The sequence below is a fragment of the Peromyscus californicus genome, unplaced genomic scaffold (assembly GCF_007827085.1).
Source record: "Peromyscus californicus insignis strain IS unplaced genomic scaffold, ASM782708v3 Scaffold_19__1_contigs__length_69161282, whole genome shotgun sequence".
Taxonomy (NCBI): Eukaryota; Metazoa; Chordata; class Mammalia; order Rodentia; family Cricetidae; genus Peromyscus; species Peromyscus californicus.
This window is the reverse complement of record NW_026294491.1, coordinates 13,176,370-13,195,071: the sequence shown is the minus strand read 5'-3', so window position 1 is coordinate 13,195,071 and position 18,702 is coordinate 13,176,370. Positions and strand designations below refer to the sequence as shown.

The 18,702-nt window shown below is 39.2% G+C and overlaps 1 protein-coding gene across 11 annotated transcripts in view; it reads left to right on the top strand.

The window, feature by feature from the left end:
- Nucleotides 1-18,702, top strand: part of Pcdh15 (protocadherin related 15) — a 1,435,070-nt gene that overhangs the window by 1,015,572 nt on the left and 400,796 nt on the right. For all 11 annotated transcript variants that reach the window (XR_008219809.1, XR_008219808.1, XM_052744717.1 and 8 more), the window contains one exon: nt 10,995-11,114. Coding sequence is in view for 9 of the 11 variants with exons in the window: in XM_052744717.1 (XP_052600677.1) it covers nt 10,995-11,114 (120 nt within the window). In the remaining 2 variants the exon portion in view is untranslated. The remainder of the gene's footprint in view (nt 1-10,994; nt 11,115-18,702) is intronic.

Here is an 18,702-nt window from a genome sequence, read left to right as displayed (position 1 = left end):
TCCCCACTGTGACATCAATTTACTGCTTATGTTGCACTAGGCTCCTATTCCCTGGAACCATTTCTGTATCTTGGAGTTTTGAAGTGGCATTTTTATTAAGTTGGTGTTATTGATTTTCCCTTTTGCTTTTTGCATTTGTTTTATAGCAAGTGGACACTTCCAGTGTGTCGTACCTTTGTGGGTAAATAGTATATTTGTATCAAAATTGCTTTTTGCGGTCTCTGTTGCAATCTGCGGGAGCAAGGCAGCAGTTTTGAAAAGTTCTTTAAAGTCGCTGTTTTCACACCACAGTTTGCTTGCAAAAATGAGACCAACTAGAAAGACCTATTTTGAGAGACACCAGGAAAGAAAATTCCAATATCAGCACCATGCCGAGAGTATAAAATCCCAGAATCCACTAAGACACACATTCTGATAAATGCTTTACATACATTTGACTTTTAATCTTTTATTCTTAATGTTAGGAAACCAAGAAAAATTTCAATTGATATGAACAGAAAGGAAAAAGATATTGAACAAAAATAGCTTCACCATGGTTTTTTTGCTATCTGTTCAAATCCTTATTAATTTCTTCTTGTGTACAATGATCAATACCTGTTACCCAGCCTCAGCAATCAACAGCGCTGAAGGACTTGTTTTATTGTATTCCTCATTGAGCAACGTTACTTTGAAGCAAATCCTAAACACCATATCCTTTCACATGCAATCATTTTGATATTTACATTGATACTAAATAAATCATACTTTTGAAATATTACTGAAATATCATATAAGAATGGATTAATTATTTACTTCAATGATACTTCCAAATTAAAGTCCTGAGTGCTATTCTAAATCAAATCAATAAAGGATCAGGGCCAGATCAACAAAGCTATCCCTCCTTTTATGGGGAAGGAACTCTCTTGTAAATGGTGGTCTAACATCTTCACTCTTATTGGTTTTACTAGTATAAATTGGGTTGTACATCGTACATTCTTTTTATGTCCGGACTTCCTGTTTCACCATTCTGTTGCTAGTCCATCTAACTGATTCTATCGCAGCACAGTGTGCAGTGGTCTGAATGTTGTTCACCTCATAGTTGCTTGACTTTCTGAACTACTGAGAATTGAAGAAGGGATTTGTATTCTTAGCAACTGTTCTACCATAGCGATGTATCTCCATTCTTTGATGAGGGACAGACGTTCAATTTTTCTGTCAACACTTACCTGTGTATACCCTTACGTGTAGCATGAGAGTACACATGAGTATATTCTTGTTTGGGAAATACTAAATCATTTAAAGAGGAAATTGAAAATCATAGGATATGCATGAATTTTCCAAGGAAATATATTTTCAAAGTGATTAGGAAAATTTGTTTCCCCTGCAGAACAGCATTCACCATGCTCCACCTTCTGGAGAAAATTGGTATTGTCATGATTTCTAATTTTAGCCAAGCTGGTAAATGTATAGACATGTTTTATTGACATTTTAATAAAGATTTCCTGTTGCTGGCTAAAAAGAAAATTTCCCAAGTGTTTAATGACTATTATGATATTTTTATGACTATCCTATCTTAGAGTCTGCCACTCTCTACTGGATTATGAGGGTTTTGTTTTTATACATCCTGTATATGAATTCTTTGTTGAATATATGTACTGCAACTATCTCCACCAATTTGTAACTTAGATTTTTGCAAGTTGTTATTTTCAACCTACTCCAATGTGTTGAGTGTTTTCATGACTTGTGTGCCATGTGTCCCACTGAATAATCCATTAGTGATTACAACATTGTGGGAATACTATTTATATTTCTCCTACAATTTTATCTTATAATATACATTTTCATCTATGATCTATTAAAATTTATTTTTAATATTTACTAGGAAGAAGGATAAACGTTGAATTTTTTCCTATGTGGATATGTGATGAGCCCAGCCATTTTTTCATAATGCAATTACATTCTCCTTACTCTGAAGTGCTCTTTTATGGGTCAGGGGACTCTGTGAATCTTTTTCTGCTATTGTTTTATTCTGAAGTAAGTAACTTAGCATGCCCAACTGAAATCTTGAATTCTGGAAGAGTAAGTCTTACTTCTGACTTAGTTCTTTTTCATCTGTTCCTGAGCCCATGAACTTTCATTTAAGTTTTTTTTTTTCTGCCATGTTATAAATTTCCTTATCTTAGATAAATTAGTAAGGAATGACACCATACCTTATTGAATCGGCAAGTATATTGGTATGTGTGTTCTTTAACAAGCAATTGAGCTATAGATCCAAACCATCCCTTCTAAGTACCTCAGGCCAATTTTGACATTTTCAGGAAGAACGTTGAGTTTCAAATGATCTATGTGAAAAGCAAGGGCCGGTGGATCCCTCATTCTAAGTCCCTACATCTAAATCTTTGATTTGTGTTTTGTAGAGAAGTATCTCTGGAAGAACACACACACATGCACACATACACACACACACACACACACACACACACACACACACACACACACACACGAATACATCCAGTGTTCCAACACCATTTATGAAAGAAACTTTTATCACCCCAATGTGTGTTCTTGGTACCATAATCAAAACTCATCTGATAATAAATACATATGTTTATTTCAGAGCTCATTATTCTGTTTAATTGGTTAACATACCAGCCTCATGTTAATGCCATGTTGTTTGTGTTACTATGGTTTGTAGTATATTTTAAAGTCAGGTCTTATGGTGTCTCCAGTTTTGTCCCTTCGGCTTAACATTACTTTGCATATGTGTCTTTTGCTTTGCAACTTTATTTGCATATAGGCCCATTTACCTATTTGTTACTGTTTTGTGTGTTTTGGTATCATAATTTTTTTTTAAATTTCTGTATCAGTGTCAAGAGATTTCTCTCTGTAATAATCACATCTAGTAATTTATAAAAAGGCCTACATGTAGCATGGTGTATATAGCTCCAAAAAAAAAAATATAGACAGTGAATGTTAAATATTCTCACGAAAATATTATACACATGTGAGATAATACATGTGTTAACTAGCTAGATTTTGTCTTTCCACAATGTGTACATACTTCAAAAATTATGATGCATATAATATATATATACTGTATATAATATATAATATATATATATAATTTCATTTAAATTAAAGAGTAAAAGCAGATCATATAACTAAATAGAGGAGAGGTTGTAAGCAAACTTAAATATTGTATTCTAGGTTAATCTGCCTTTTGCTGTAGTATGAATGGAGGCCTAACATTGATTTATAGCCCTTTCTCAATGACCATGGACGCATTTGCAAATTACTTACGAAAGCTTTCTTATAACTACAAAATAGTTCTTGGGATACTTCACTAAAGATATCCTCAGAGTGGCAGAAGTTTGGCATCAGATCTATGTCTACTTGAGGTCAAATAAGACCATATTTGATGTCTTTCTTTTAAAACATATTTTAAATCAAAATAGAATTGCATACCTTTTGTTCTCCCCTTTCCTCCCTCTGCCCCTTACTCCTACCCTAGGAATCCTTCTTCCAATTCATCCTCTATCAAAGTGATAGGCTCTTCCTCCCTGATCATTACACACGCGCACACACACAAAGTATGTATGTGCATCTTCATTGTCCATGTGCACATGGTTTCATGGCCAACCAATCTGTTCCAGACGATCCACAGTGGGACGCATCCTAGGCAGAGTCTAACTCTTCCTCTTCCAGCAGTCACCAGTTGACCACAGTTGACCACAGTTGACCACAGTTGACCACAGTTGACCACAGTTGACCACAGTTGGAGATATGACTTAGTGAAATCTTTCCCTGTCCCCTTTAGCATGTCTATTGACATCGCCATTGTTCTGGCCCTATGTCTACAGCCATTTCTACAAGAGGCTGTTTCACAGAAGACTTTCTACTTTCCTGGCTCTTAGTCTTTCTGCCCCCTGTTTCATGATGTGCCCTGAGGCACAGTTGCAGGAGCTGTGGTGTGGATGCATCCCTTGGGACTGGATATCCATGATCCATTGATTCCCGCATTGTGTCCAGTTGTGTTTTTCTGTGATGGTCTCCATTTGCTGTAAAGGGAGTGTCCATTGATGAGGGATGGTAGTGACACTTAGCTGTAGATATAAGGGTAAGATTGAGAATATAGTAAGGAATTACGTTTGTTTAGCAACATGGCAGTATAGATTCTTGTCTGTGATCTCACTTGCCCCAAGCTGGCCAGGTTTCTAGCACCAGGCATGATTTCATTCCAGTTGAGTGGTCCCTAAACCCAATTAAAAAGCTATTGGTTACAACCAACATGTGTGTCCCACTTATTGAACCTTTATGGATATCTTGCCATGGTAGTCATTGTTGTGATTCACAGATGTTGCAAGTGAGTAGGACCATGAATTGCTTCACTCTGTCGGCTGATTCCATACTATCTTCTGGTACCATGGAGGCTAGACCACAGGGAAGGGGACTTTGAGTCAAATGTAGCTCCAATCATCCAAACCCTGTATCCTAAGTATTTGGCATCCTCATCATCAGACTCTTATCTTCAACATCTGAGAGGCAAACAAGAGCTATGTCAATAATCTACATTGTTTGGGAAGTTACTTGGACTACCCTGACCGAACATTAGATACGAGGGTTCTTGTGCCTGGTACTGGAGTTTGTGTTAGCCTATGGTTCATATGAGGAGCACCGGCAGCCAAAGTGGAATGACATTCTTTAGGATATATGTAGTCCGCACACACATACTCTTATTTGATCCCTTGAGGCTTCATCAAACAACCTTGGTGGTGTTTGTCCCTCATCCCTCCTTCTACTGAACTGACTTCCTTATTTCCTCCCCAGATGAAGCCCTCCCTGTTTGTTTTTCTGGTTTTTCTTTATTTTCTGTTCCTCACTTCATCTCACCTGTGTCTCCTCTCACTCATCCCTTTATAGTTTCCTGGTTTCTGTGGTTATTCCATGGACACACTCACATCTGAGATTTTGGAGCCAGGTACCCCAGATGAGAGACATGTGTTTATCTTTCTGGGTCTGAGTTACCTGACTCAATACAAATTTTTCTAGGTCCAACTATTTACCTGCTAATTTCATATTTCTTGACAGCTTAATTAGATTCCATTGTGTATAGGTGCCACATTTCCCTAGTGTCTTATTGGGGATTTTTGCATCTTTGTTGAACAAGGCTATCACTCCATCATTTTGTTTTGTTTACTGTGTCCTTCTCTAGTTTGGGTGGTAGAGTAATACCGGCAGCATGGGATGAGTTGGGGAGTACCCTTTATTTTTTGTTTCTTTTCTTTCTGTGTTTTTGTTTTTGATTAAGGATTGTTCGTAGTTCTTCTCTGAAAGCAAATAGAATTCTGCTGTGAATCCATCTAGACCTAGATGTTTCTCTCTAAGCTCAGATGCTTTTTATACTGTATTCCCTTATAACAGTAGTTCTCAACCTTCCTAGTGCTGCGGCCCTTTAATACAGTTCTATGTTGTGGTGACCCCCCCCACACACAACCATAAAATTATTTTGTTGCCACTTCATAACTATAATTTTTGCTTCTGTTATGAATCATAATGTAAATATCTGATATGCTACCCCTTTGGGTTGCATAGGTTCTCAAGGTTGGTCCCATGAGTTGAGAACAACTGCCTTAAAATATTCTGAATTTCTTTTGTGCCTGCTATAATGTTTCTCTGTTTGTTTCTGCTAATTAGAGTACTCCATTTCCTTCTTTGGGCTACTTGGGCTGAGGGGTGTCAATCTACCTTGTTTAATCTTCTCAAGGAACCAGTTCTTAGATTCCTTGACTCTTTGTATTTTGCTTGTTTGTTTCTATTTCATTAATTTCTGCTTGGATTTTCATTCTTCGTTACCATTTGCTGCGTTTGGGTTTGATTTGTTTTTGTTTTTGCAAGTTCTTGTAATGTGATCACAGACTCATTTATCTGTGCTCTTTCTGATTTTTTAACGTGGGTATTTAGAGCTATAAATTTCCATCTTAGACCTGCTTTTAAAGTTTCCCAGAGCTTTGTTGGTAGTGGTGGTATGTTTTCAGTTTCATGAATATTTTTATTCCTCTCTTGGTTTCTTCTTTGATTCATTTATCATTTAGTAATGTATTGTTTAATCTCTACAGGTTTATACTTACTGGGCTTGTGCTTGGTGTTGATTTTATGTCTTATTGCATAATGTTTGGATAAGACATATGGAATGATTTCTGTTTTTCTCTATTTGCTGTGTTTGTTGCTTTGTTTTCTATCTCAGGATGTTGTCTATTTTAGAGGAGCGTCTGTGTGCTGCTGAGTAAAATGTGTATTCTTTGTTGTTGGGTGGAGCATTTTGTAGATATTTGCTAGGTTCATTTGATGTAAGATGTCATTTAATTCTTAGGTTTCACTTTGTTTTGTCCAGATGACTTATCTATTGGAGAAATATCTGTTTGGATGTTGAAATGGCCTACTGTTATTGAGTATCTGTTAATCTGTGTCTATAATTCCATTACTGTGCTTTTTATGAAATTGGGTGTCATGTTATTTTGCAATTTGACCTGAGCATGTGGACTTGTTTCTTTGGTTGTGTTTCTGATGTGATAATTTGGCTTTCCTTGGACTAGGCCAGTGCACGGGCTATATGACCTAAACTAGATCATATGAAGCTGGTGAGTGAGCTGTTTAGCTGGCCCAGGCCAAGAAGACTCTCAAACCAGGAGACTGGAGCTATGTCTGTGGGTGCAGAGATGGCATTGGCAAAGGGAGAGATGGGAGAGGAAAGGAATATCTCACTGGTCAAAGATGGTCCTTGAAAAAAGGCTCAAAGGCCACTGATCTGGAGCTGGCCTGTGTGGAGATGGTCACAGGCAGGGGTAACATTGGGGAAGGGAGAGATCAACTTAGCCAGCAAAGCTGTCTCAGGAGCAGAAAGGGCTCAGGGGGCCCTTGTCTAGAACTCGTTTCCTCGGTTTGTCCATCATAGTGGGATGGAGGGAAAGGGGTACCAAAAGGGAGGAGAGAGTTCCCAGGTAAGAGACTTACTGACTGGTTTTCTGTGTCAACTTGACGCAAGCTAGAGTCATCTGGGAGGAAGGAGCCTCAGTTGAGGCAATGCCTCCATGAGATCCAGCTGTTAAGCATTTTCTCAACTAGTGATCAATGGAGAAGGACCCACCCTCTGGTGGGTGGTGCCTTCCCTGGGCAGGTGGTCCTGGGTTCTATAAGAAAGCAGGCTAAGCAGGCCATGATAAGTAAGCCAATAAGCAGTTCTCCTCCATGGTCTCTGCTATCAGCTCCTGCTTCAGGGATATTACCCTGTTTGAGTTTCTGCCCTGACTTCCTTCAGTGATGAGCAGCAAATGCTGAAGTGTAAGCTAAATAAATCCTTTTCTCCCCAACTTGCTCTTTGGTCATGGTGTCTCTTCACAGCATAGAAACCCTAATGAAGACACCAGGCAAATGATTCTCACATGAAAAGGGTTCCCAGCTGCAGGTTTGGAACTAGATTTGTGCATTTACAGATGGTGATGTGCTAGGGGAGGGGCAGGAGAGGGAAGAAGCTACCCAGGAAAGGACCCATGCATGTGCAGGGTTGTGCAGCCCCAGCCTCTGCCATCTTATACTTCTGTCATGCTACCTGAAATTGTATTTACAGTTCACTGAGTGTGACTCTTTTTTTTCTTCACATTTCCTGATGATTTGTTGGCGGTTTTGTTGCTTAAAATGCCTGTTAAGTGCTGATGTCATATGCTTCCCACTGTCCCCACGCAAAAGAAGAGAGAATGAGACTTGCAGAGAAAATGTGGATGTGACATCAGTCTCATTCAGACATTGCTTGTGCTGTTACTGTGTTAGCGAATCAATGCTGCACATCCAATTTCTTCACAGAGAAGTGAGTAAGGAAGATTTTATATTGGCTAGCTAGATCAAGGTGTGTGAGCGGAGACTTGCACACTGGTCCTATATTGCTCGGGGCTCCAAAGTTATTGTTCTTTACTTCAGCATTCACAGTAATTTTATGCAACTTAAGACCCACATATAATGAAATCATAACTGTACAAAAATATAAATCAAGCAATGAACACAGTGATTCTCTGGGGGAAATCAAGTGAGATTAGTGAAGGTAAATATTCTCTTTGAGACTTTTGATCAAAATCAATTTAGGCTGGTAAAAGGAGATATGTGTCATATGATATCTGCATAATAAACAGAATAACTAATATTGTGTTTACACTCTAATGCTTTTAACTGTTCATTAAATAAGACAATTGCTTAACTTTAAAAAAAATGACTTTACAAATCAAAACAAAGTTCCATTTAGCCATAGCATATGGAAACAATGCTCTGTTTATTAAGTAAGAAACATATATGTCAACAAAATTGCACCTACTGATGCACTCCGACCTGAGTTTTACACACATGTACCATTTATATAACATTTCAAACAGCCTAAACTTGCTTGTCTCCTGAGGCATTTATCATTTATTTATGCCAGAAACCTTTTCCCTATTGAAACTCCATAAACTATTTTACTTTCTGGGTAGTGATTTTTGATAACTTTTGATTTTCAATTGATCTGTATAGTTTATGAACCTTCAGATAGCTGTGTAAATGATTTGTGGGGAAAGACACAAATTAAATAAGTAAATGGCAACCTCAGGCATTTTCACAGTCTAGTCTTATTGTATATAGGGCTCTTCAAAAACCAGATTTGAATGTGACATATTGAAATATAAAAAGATATAGAACATACTTATTTTTGTAGCAGATGTGCCCCAAAACTATAAATACCACAAAGTATAGACTACAAAAGAGCAGACAGTCTTTGTTATTGTTGTTGTTTGTTTTATTTGTTTGTTTTTCGAGACAGGGTTTCTCTGTGTAGCCCTGGCTGTCCTAGAACTCGCTCTGTAGACCAGGCTGGCCTCGAACTCACAGAGATCAGCCTGCCTCCTCTGGGTGATGGGATTAAAGACATGCACTACTATGCCCAGCAAGAGCAGGCAGTCTTGGGGGCCCCACACCCACAGGATACTCAGAAGTTTACAAAGTATCATCAATTGTGCCTCAATAAGAAAAGTTCACATGAAGATAAGCATATCATTCACACTCATATGACACATGTACATAGGCAAACCTACAGACATAGAAGCATATTTCTAGTGCAGGCATACATCATGGGGATATGCTTGTATCCTCATACCTACAGGCCACATGTACACAGGCATGTAGCTACAAAGATAGGAGCAATTTTCTGGTGGGAATAAATACAAGGAATATTAAATTACATGTTGAAGTCTACTAATTTATTTTGTCTTTTTCTTCTTTTTGTGTGTATGCATATGGTGTTTGTGGTGGATGTGGTGTGTGTGGGAGGGGGGCGGTGTTTGCACATGCACAAATGAACTTGCCTGTGGAGACCTGAAGCTGGAGACTACCATGTTCTTGAATTGTTCTCTACCATATTCTTTGAGGAAGACTCTCTCAATCAAACCTAGAGACTACACAGACCTATTTGTTTATCAGCTTGCTAATGGGATCCCCTTCTCTGTCACTGCAACACCTGCAGATTATTTGCCTGGGCTGTGAAAATCCTCTGGCTTGAATGGCAAGCTAATTAGCCATTGAGCTACCTCCCTAGCCTTAAAGTCTATTAGTTTTTTTTTTTTTAATTTTGCATCTCACCACCTTATTCCATTTATTTACATGTAGTGCAGATTTTCACTGGTGTACATTCACTGAGAGCCTCCACACCTTATTCCCAGATACTGCTCTTCTATCAACTTCAAACATTTGTTGGGCAGGTCTGTCACCAGCAGATCATAAATGACTGCACTATTGCATGTATGAGTGCACACCTGTGCATGCTAGTGTGCTATAACAGTAAAAATGAGCAGGGGCCATCTACACTAAGATGTTTACTACTCACACAAGAAGAGGGAACAGAGCCGAGCTCATTCATCTGTGCGATGCTGAGCTTTGTGATTACATGGCTGTGCCCAAACCTGCTCCTCCCCCACACTGAGAACTAAAGCTGCCAACATTCCCAAAGTTGGAGATCAATTGAATTCTTACTGTAAGTATAAACAGAGAGAGTAGTGTGAAGGGAATAAAATGGCAAAATCTGTTATACTGCAGCTTTTAATGTTTTTCTAGGACTTAAATCTCCTTCAAACATTAGCTTAAGATGTTATTTAAGATATGTTTTCTATGTATCAGGATAGCAATCCTATCCCTTTTTCTCTGTTGATACAACTAAGCTATTGTCTCTCCTTTTCCTTTCAGAAATATAAACTAATAAATTTTTTGGTAGAACAGTATTTCTGCTTGAATTTCTAAAATAAAAAAAAAGTATGACCAAATATAATCTGTCATAAGTGATATGAATGACATCAAATCCTGAATTAAAATCATAAAAAAATCACATTAATCTCTGGAATAATCTTACAATTGCAAAAATAAATGAATTCTCTTCCCAGTAGTTTAAACTCAGTGTTTTTGGACTTTGTCACTAAGTGTATCGTTTTTAAAATACCCAGAGAAATATAAAGGAAGGCTTCTGCTAGGGGAGTAGATTTGAGCATCCAAGCAGCTATTTGTTAACCTACCTTTTGCATGCATTACCAACCTGGATTTCCTGACTCTCTCAAATGATTTCTTATTTTAAAATAAAAACCCCAACTTCAATTTAAATTCTAGCTTGCAAATAACTTAACGCATTAAAACTTTTAAGAAAGGAAACAGATGCATTTTTCTCCACAGGTGCTGAGTGGCTAATGGAATCAAAATGGTCCAAATGTGCTTTTCTCTGAACTTTCTGTTTCTTTATCCAATCACGATCTTGACGTTGTAAACTTCACACATGTAAGGACTCTTGTGTGAGGACCACACAGATTTTACCTATTTATTCTTAGTGCTACGAGTCTGTGATTTGAGCAGCTGACTTCTCTCTTCTTCTGTGTCACGGAGAGACAGTTTTTAATCTGGAAGCCTTGTACAGATGATCAAAGGAGAACAAACAGTTTTTCTTTCATTTTTCTTTTCAGCTCACTCCAGTTGGCACCACAATATTCACAGGATTTTCAGGAGACAATGGAGCTACAGACATTGATGATGGCCCCAATGGACAGATAGAGTACGTCATTCAGTACAACCCAGAAGATCCGGTAGGTACTCATGTTTGTGTTTGTTGTGAAGCATGTAATAGGTAGCTGCTTTAGCTGGTACAATTATTAAATTATCCCCTAGTTGTACTATTCTTAATATTGATGGCTCTTTTATAAAAGCTTATTTTGGAAATAGATATAATGCAATAAAACACCTTTATGTTTGTTTGTTTTTTGCTAAATTTCCATTACACTGAACTCCAGAACCTTCTAAGTGAATCACTGGTGACAGTACAGAATGACACAGACAAGATAGGGCCCAGCTTAGAAGGCATGCAAATAATCTTACTGCTGCCATCATACATGGAAAGCACAAGGACGTGTGTTTCTGGTATACAATGGCCCTAATGCCCCATCTGGGCCACCATGGACCTGAGACAGAGCAAGGCACAGCTTCTAGCAATGGCCTCTGTGGTTTGGGAGGAGGGTTGGTTTGTTGTTTTAAACCAGAGGATATCGATGTTGGTTTTCTAATGGTTTTAGCCATGAAATGATTTGTTTCAAGTGACTTGTTATATAATTTCGGAATTCTTTAACTGAAAAGTCCAGACGAGCATGGTACACAGAGCCAACTAAGCAGGGCTCCCACGGGTTCCCACAGAGACTGAAGCAGCAAGCGTGCACAGGGCCTGTGTGGGTCTGTGCTAGGTCCTCTGTATACATGTTATGGTTGTTGGCTTGATGTTTGGAGGGACTTCTGACAGTGGGAGTGGGCGTGTCTCTGCCTCTTTGCCTGCCCTTGGGACTCTTTTCCTCTGATTGTTCAGCCTCGATATGAGGGCTTTTGCCTTATCTCATTGCATCTTGTTTGTGTGTGTGTGTGTGTGTGTGTGTGTGTGTGTGTGTGTGTGTGTGTGTGTGTGTGTGTTTGGTTGCTGTCTCTTAGAGGCCTGCTCTTTTCTGAAGGGAAACTGGGGGAGTGGGGAACTGGGAGGAAGCTGAGAGGAGTGGAGGGAGGGGAAACTGTTGTCAAGTGTACTGTATGAGAGAATAATCTATTTTTAATAAAAAGAACAAAGGGAAAAAACAAGGAAGAAAAGCAAAACGCAACCTGAGTACTTATTCATAACTCCTGATTCATAAATCCATATATTGTGTTTCCCAAAACAGTAAAAACTACTTGTCATGTGAATTTCTGATGTCACACTTCTCTTTCACAATTGCACTAAGAATATAAAATGCAGTGCAGTTAACATCACTTCCCCGTTGCTCAGACCTGCACTCCTTACAAAGCTTTATACAAACCTGAAGAAAGAGGAGTAAATCTTTGGGCCTGCAGAGTGCAGACTCAAATTGAGGTCCAGCTATCGTGAATTATGAAAATTAAATTAATGACACACACTGAGTGTCCACACATCTGCATTTTTAAAAATATTTTAAATGTTTTGCAATTAAAATAGAATGCCCAATTTCCCTTTCCCTTTTCTCTCCCCCACCCCTCCCATTTCTTTACCCTGTTCTATCTCAAATTCATGCCCCCCTTTTAAATTCTTGTTACACACACCTGCAAACACACACATACACATACACATGTATGTTTATGTTCCTAAATATAATTACAACCTTCTCAGTCCTTCAGTCCATATAATGTTACTTGTATGTACATGACTTCAGAGCTGACCAGTTGGTATCAGATAAGTAATTGGGGCATCTTCCCTGTGGGCTTTCTTCTCTTAGATTAGGTAGTTCAGGAGAGAAAACCAGGTTCTGAGGGGAAAATGTCTTCCTCATGTTTGGGAATACAAAGCCTCATTTCTGAGGAGTGGGCTTTTCATTGTGTGCTAATGAGGTGGCTGCTGGTGACCTGTTTTGAAACCTAACTACATACAAAATCTCAGGAAGATAACAAGGTCAAGGGAAGGCTTTAGAAATGTGGAGTTTGTTTTTGTTTCCCCTAAAAAGGAACCGCTGAACAGGTGTGTAGGCATAGGGCATGAAGCCAAGCGATGGGGAACCCGGCAATGATCAGTTGCTGTGAAGCGGTGTGTAGGAAATGGTGTGAGGAGCATGAATCTGACCAGTCAAGGGTGAGAACCACTCCTTCCCTTCAGCGGTAGGAAGACCACATGCACATGGCTTTTCCAAGCCATTTGCTGTTTCTTCTGTGGGTTTTCCTAAATAACTGTGTGCATGGCACTCTTACAGCCTAACCAACAGTCTTTCCCTAGTCTTTGGGATCAAGCTGTAAAAGCAGAACACAGCTGACACCGAAGAGCCAACCCATGCATTTTAAAGAAATATTTATTGCATTGAAAAGAACATCCAAGGTTTAGTTGCAGCTTGAGACAGCCGTGCGTTACTCGGCAGCTGCCCTTCAGAAGTTCTGGGAAGCCAGGTTCCTTCCTCACAGTGAAAATCTCCTCTTTGACCGATTTCCCTTACAGGGATTAGCTGTTCTGCTACTAAGATCAATTATGTGCCTCTTACAACCTACAGATGGATAAATCATTCAGCTACAGAGTCTCAAAATTACAAAGCAACCCAACTTTCACCATTGACAGCCCTACTACTGTCGATAACTGCAGAACGTGCCTGGGCTGAGGTCCTGTTCATTGGGGCAAACTATTAAGATATTGTGAAAACTCTGAGCTTGATATACTGTGTTAACCAGGTGTGTGTGTGTGTGTGTGTGTGTGTGTGTGTGTGTGTGTGTGTGCGCGCGCGCGTGCGCACGCGGATGTAGGCATGAGTGTACCATGCACACATGTGGAGGGTGGGAGAGAAACTTGGGTGTGGGGTCTCACCTCCCACCATGTCTGAGGCACTGTCTCTTATTACCAATGTGTACTTCAGGAAGCTAACCCTGGAGCTCCAAGGCATTCTGCCTCTGCCTCCTAGCTCACTGCAGACACATGGGGTTTACAAGCCGGTGTTGCTGCATATGGTTTCAAATGGGTTCTGGGGATTTGAACTCATATCTTCACGCTTTTATGGCAAGCACTTTACTCACTGAGCCATCTCCCAGGATCCCTAGGGCATATTGTAGAGAACCTGCTTTTAATCATCCTATACATTTAGTGTTGCCCTCAGCTCCAGTTGTATTCTGTTGAGAGATCTGTGGCAGAGCTGAGCGGTGATTTTATTTTCTGCCACTGTGAATCCTCTAGCTATTAATAAATATCCTTATAACAATCTGCTTATTTCTAAATGTCCAAACAATTATAATTTTAAATTAGTCTCAAGCTACACAGCACAGAGAAAATATACAAATTGGCTTGTTCTCTTTCACTTGATGCCTCAAGTCAGAGTTTTAATCCTGGCGTCAGGTATTTGTGAAATGGAACCCAGTTCAACTCACACACTCAGAGATTTGTCCACACGTCCTCTTAAGACATTTTTGAGCCAAAATGGAAATACTTTGAAATTTCACACTAAAATGTGTTTCTTTTTTTTTTTTTTTTTTTTGCCTTCATGAGAAATGTGTGATTTCCAATATGGCAGTAGTCTTCTGGTGTTGGGCTGTACCACTCCTACCTCTGAGGCATTGAGTGTGCATGCATGGTAGGTCTGGACTCCATTGCTTTCCAACTTATGTCAGGTTCCCTGTCCTGTGGATCAGCACAGTGTAACGGAGGAATACAAATCTTTTAGCCATGCACATCACTTTAATCCATGCTTCTGATAGGAGAAGTATTCGCATATATAGTTGGGTTTCCAGCATGTGCTGTGTCATATATATATACTTTCAGGGTTTTTTTTTTCATTTAATTTCAGTGCTTAATGATGTGATGTTTGCATTTCAAGTATTCCTTTATAGTTTACTTCTTTTAGGATCATTGTTCGAAATGAGTGTATAGCATCCCTAAATTAAATCAGCCATTGTCTGTTGAACACACTGGTTTCTCTGACTCCCTGTAACTCTTCCTCCTCTGAGACCCTAGTTACAGGAATGCCAGGCATTTTGATGTCTTTCCATGGGTTCATGGGCTCCATTCATTCATTTCTAATATATTTTCATCTTTTGTTTACAAACTATTTATCTGTGTTCAAGGCTGCTACATTTTTTAAGGCAAGTCCAACCTTTTGTTAACTCTTTTCTATGATCTGTTTTTATGTTTGAAAACAATTTAAGTATTATATTCTTTGTGTCTAAATGCTCCGTGTTTCATGAGTCTTAATTTCTTTGCATACTATACAAAGATGATTTCCCATTTTTTATTTGTTGTGAGCACTTTATGCATTTAGCACAGGAACTGTCATAATAGACTATTTGTATAATTGAATAAATACTTTGTGTGTTGAGTATAATACTGCTTATTTGATTGTCCCCGTAAATGAGGTTAACATCTCCTTCTCAGTTATGACAGGTTGCTATGGAGTCCATCCTGAGCATAGTGAGTCCTATATGGTAGAGGAACACTTGATTCTGCCTATGTTTTTGGAACTCCATCTGCAAGTTTTCCTGTGAGCATAGCTCCCATCCCATTCAGTGTGCGCTTTTCTCAGTTGATCTGCTGGTAGTGAGCTTTATGAAAGTGTGGTTTAGAGTCAACTCTTAATTTCTCCTTCGCTCTCAAGCCTCTTTCCAATATTTCCTCCCTTGCCCTCATCAGATATTATTGTCTTGAAATCAGTGCCTCTGTGTTTCTGTTGATGAATATTCCAGGACCTCTATCAGACTTGAAGTGTCTCAGAGTAATGCTGATGGCAGCCTTCCCTCGGTTAATTAAAAAATAAGAAAATGTACCTACCTCATTCTCTCTCTCTCTCTCTCTCTCTCTCTCTCTCTCTCTCTCTCTCTCTCTCTCTCTCTGTCCTTTGAAATATCTTGGCTTTGTTTCTCTTCCCAGTTAATGGCGGTGCGTATGTGAATTGGTGAATTGGGCCACATAGGAGTCATGTTTTCAGTAAATGAGTACTTTCCCTTGTGTTTGTTTTGGACCACCCCAGTTTTTCTTAAAAAAAAAAATAGTGTGATGCAGCAATGACTGAATCTTTTAAAATCTGAACAACCGAGAGCAGTTCATCATCCCTTCAGCCTATCTAATTCCACCGAGGATCTGTACTGACATGCTGAGACCTGCTGTGTCACAACTGTTATCGGAACTAGAGACTTTGAATCTTCAAATCTGTCCTGGGCTGTGTCTTCTGTTAGAAACAAACTGAGTAAAGACAGCGGACTCGGAGATGTCCATTCACCACTTTATATACAAGAGAAAGGATGATGATGCTTTGGGTAGAAGCAAATTTTATGAGGGTACCACCATTCCATTATGTCCCCATCAAGCAGTAATGGTTGGGGTGTGGGGAGAGCTTTTAAAACATTTGTGAGATTAGCAAGAAAAAGCTTCTAAGAGCCGGGGTATTCCTTGCCTTCCACAGCACTTCAGTTACTGGTCCTCCTAGGTACACCTGTGCTCAGCTGCTCTTCGGTGTCAACGGGACCTAGGTGCACGTGTGTGTCCCTGTCTTTGTGCGGACTTCCCTTCTGTATTTCTAACATAAATACAAATGGGGATATAACAAATGATTTTTTTAGTATTACACATGTATAAGAGTATCATATAATCTATTATTTATCTTTAGAAAAGATGAATGTCCAGAGCTCTAAACAGGGGGCAGAGGAAGGCTAGGTACCTCCTGCTTCCAGAGCATCTGTCTCCATGGAGATATTCAGCTCGGTTGCCATGGCACCTAAGTTCATGGGGTTGGGTCAGCCCTGAGACCAGAGTTTCTGGAATGGCAATAGCCCTCCCCCTCCCTTCTTGAAGGGTGTGTATACATGGGCTAGGAATTCTACCTGCCCTTCCTGCCATCTTTGATATCTTTCCAGAGTGGTGACGTAATTGTTTGACCTATCTTAAATGGAGGATGGCCTTTTGTCTGATAACTGTGAAGTTACTGAAGTGTCAGGTGTTTAAGTGTATACCTCTGTGAGTGCTGGGCAGATGTTTTTGAACCAGCGGGCATTAACAGATTTTTCGGCAGGATTTTCTTCTTTAATATGGAGCGGGAGGTAAACATTGAAGTTTCCAACACTCTTTGTGCTTACAGAGAAGTTCCTAAAGCTGATAGAGAGACAGTGGCTTTGCCTCACAAATATAACACTGCTCTGGATTGGGTGTGGTTCTGTCTCCACAACTCTTTCTTTCTGGGCCTAACCTCTGAGCAAAGAAATCAGTGAACAGATCAAGTGCCATAGCGGTCACTCCTGTCATCTCCCTGCTCACTGCTTCTCAAGTAGATCTTAACCATGTCCATCAGCATCAATCGGGTCACCTGATGTTCTGCGACACTCAAGGTGTAGATACCAGAAACTGAAGTCTGATGTCCACCTCTTCTGTCCTCTCAGGCACTGTAAATGAAGTGTGGGTTCCCAGTTCCCTCACAGCCCATTTGTAACACATTAAAACAAACAGTGTTTGCTTACCAAACCTTGCTAATTAAGGCATTTTTTTTTTAGAGTTGATTTAGTCAAATATGCTTCTAATTGGAAGGAAGAAAAGAAGGAAGGAAGGAAGGAAGGAAGGAAAGAGGAAGGAAGGAAGGAAGGAAGGAAGGAAGGAAGGAAAGAGGAAGGAAGGAAGGAAGGAAGGAAGGAAGGAAGGAAGGAAGGAAGGAAGGAAGAGTGTCCTGAATATACAGCCTGCACTTTGTTTCTAAAACTTTTATTAGAATTCTGAAGTTTAGAAAACAAATTTATACTCAAAAACTACTTGTTTAATTAAATAATTAATGACAATAGTATAGAAGTGTCCCAGTCCCTGTCATTCAGAAGCAGCTTGATTATAAAGCAAATACTTTCCCTTTTGTTTTTTTGAAATGCAAGTATTTATAAAACAAATAAAAAGCAAAAATCTCATATATGTGATAGTTAGATATAGCTATAGGACTTAAATTCAATTGAAAAGGACTTTTAATGACAATAACATGGCTACTAATGTCATTGTTTGTAATAAGTCTACAAAATTTTAATGAAAACTGTTAGTAACAACAATGGGGAAAGATTACAGATATTATTACGTTATGTTGATGGAGGAGTTGCTTTCAAGTCTCAGGCCAGGAAGAATCTGTGAGGTAAAACAAAAATATAAATGCTTCCTTTGGGAAAAAGAATAATACATTATCACTTCAAAATCTTAATCTGAAATGAGAAGACAAAGAAGATTTCAGAGTAGGGTATTGGACATTTAACTATGAGGAAAAACAAAGGATATATTGCTTAGGCAATTTTAAAAAACAGGAACAGATGGCAAGCATAGGGAGCCACAGTCCACATGGAAAGATACACAGACCACAGTAGGCAGAGACAGAAATCATCAAGAGGCAAAGGTTTCCAGTTGTGAAAGTTAGAAACCAGAAATAAAGATGTCCAACCCAAAACATGATTTATCATCCCTCAAAGGTGTGGTAAACATCTGGATGTGTCTAAAACCTCACAGACAAAACTCAAATTCCAATTTTACCCTCAGACTTTGTTAGCATGTTAGCAACTTCTAAATAGCTTCAGTAATTCTCACTAATTGGCTGTAGAGGTTCATTCAGGTCTCATCTCCTGACAACATCCCAAAGCAGGAGAGGGAATTTGTTTTTGCATCACTCACCTCTCTTTCTATTTAAGAGAGTGTCTTCTTCATTGCCCAGGATT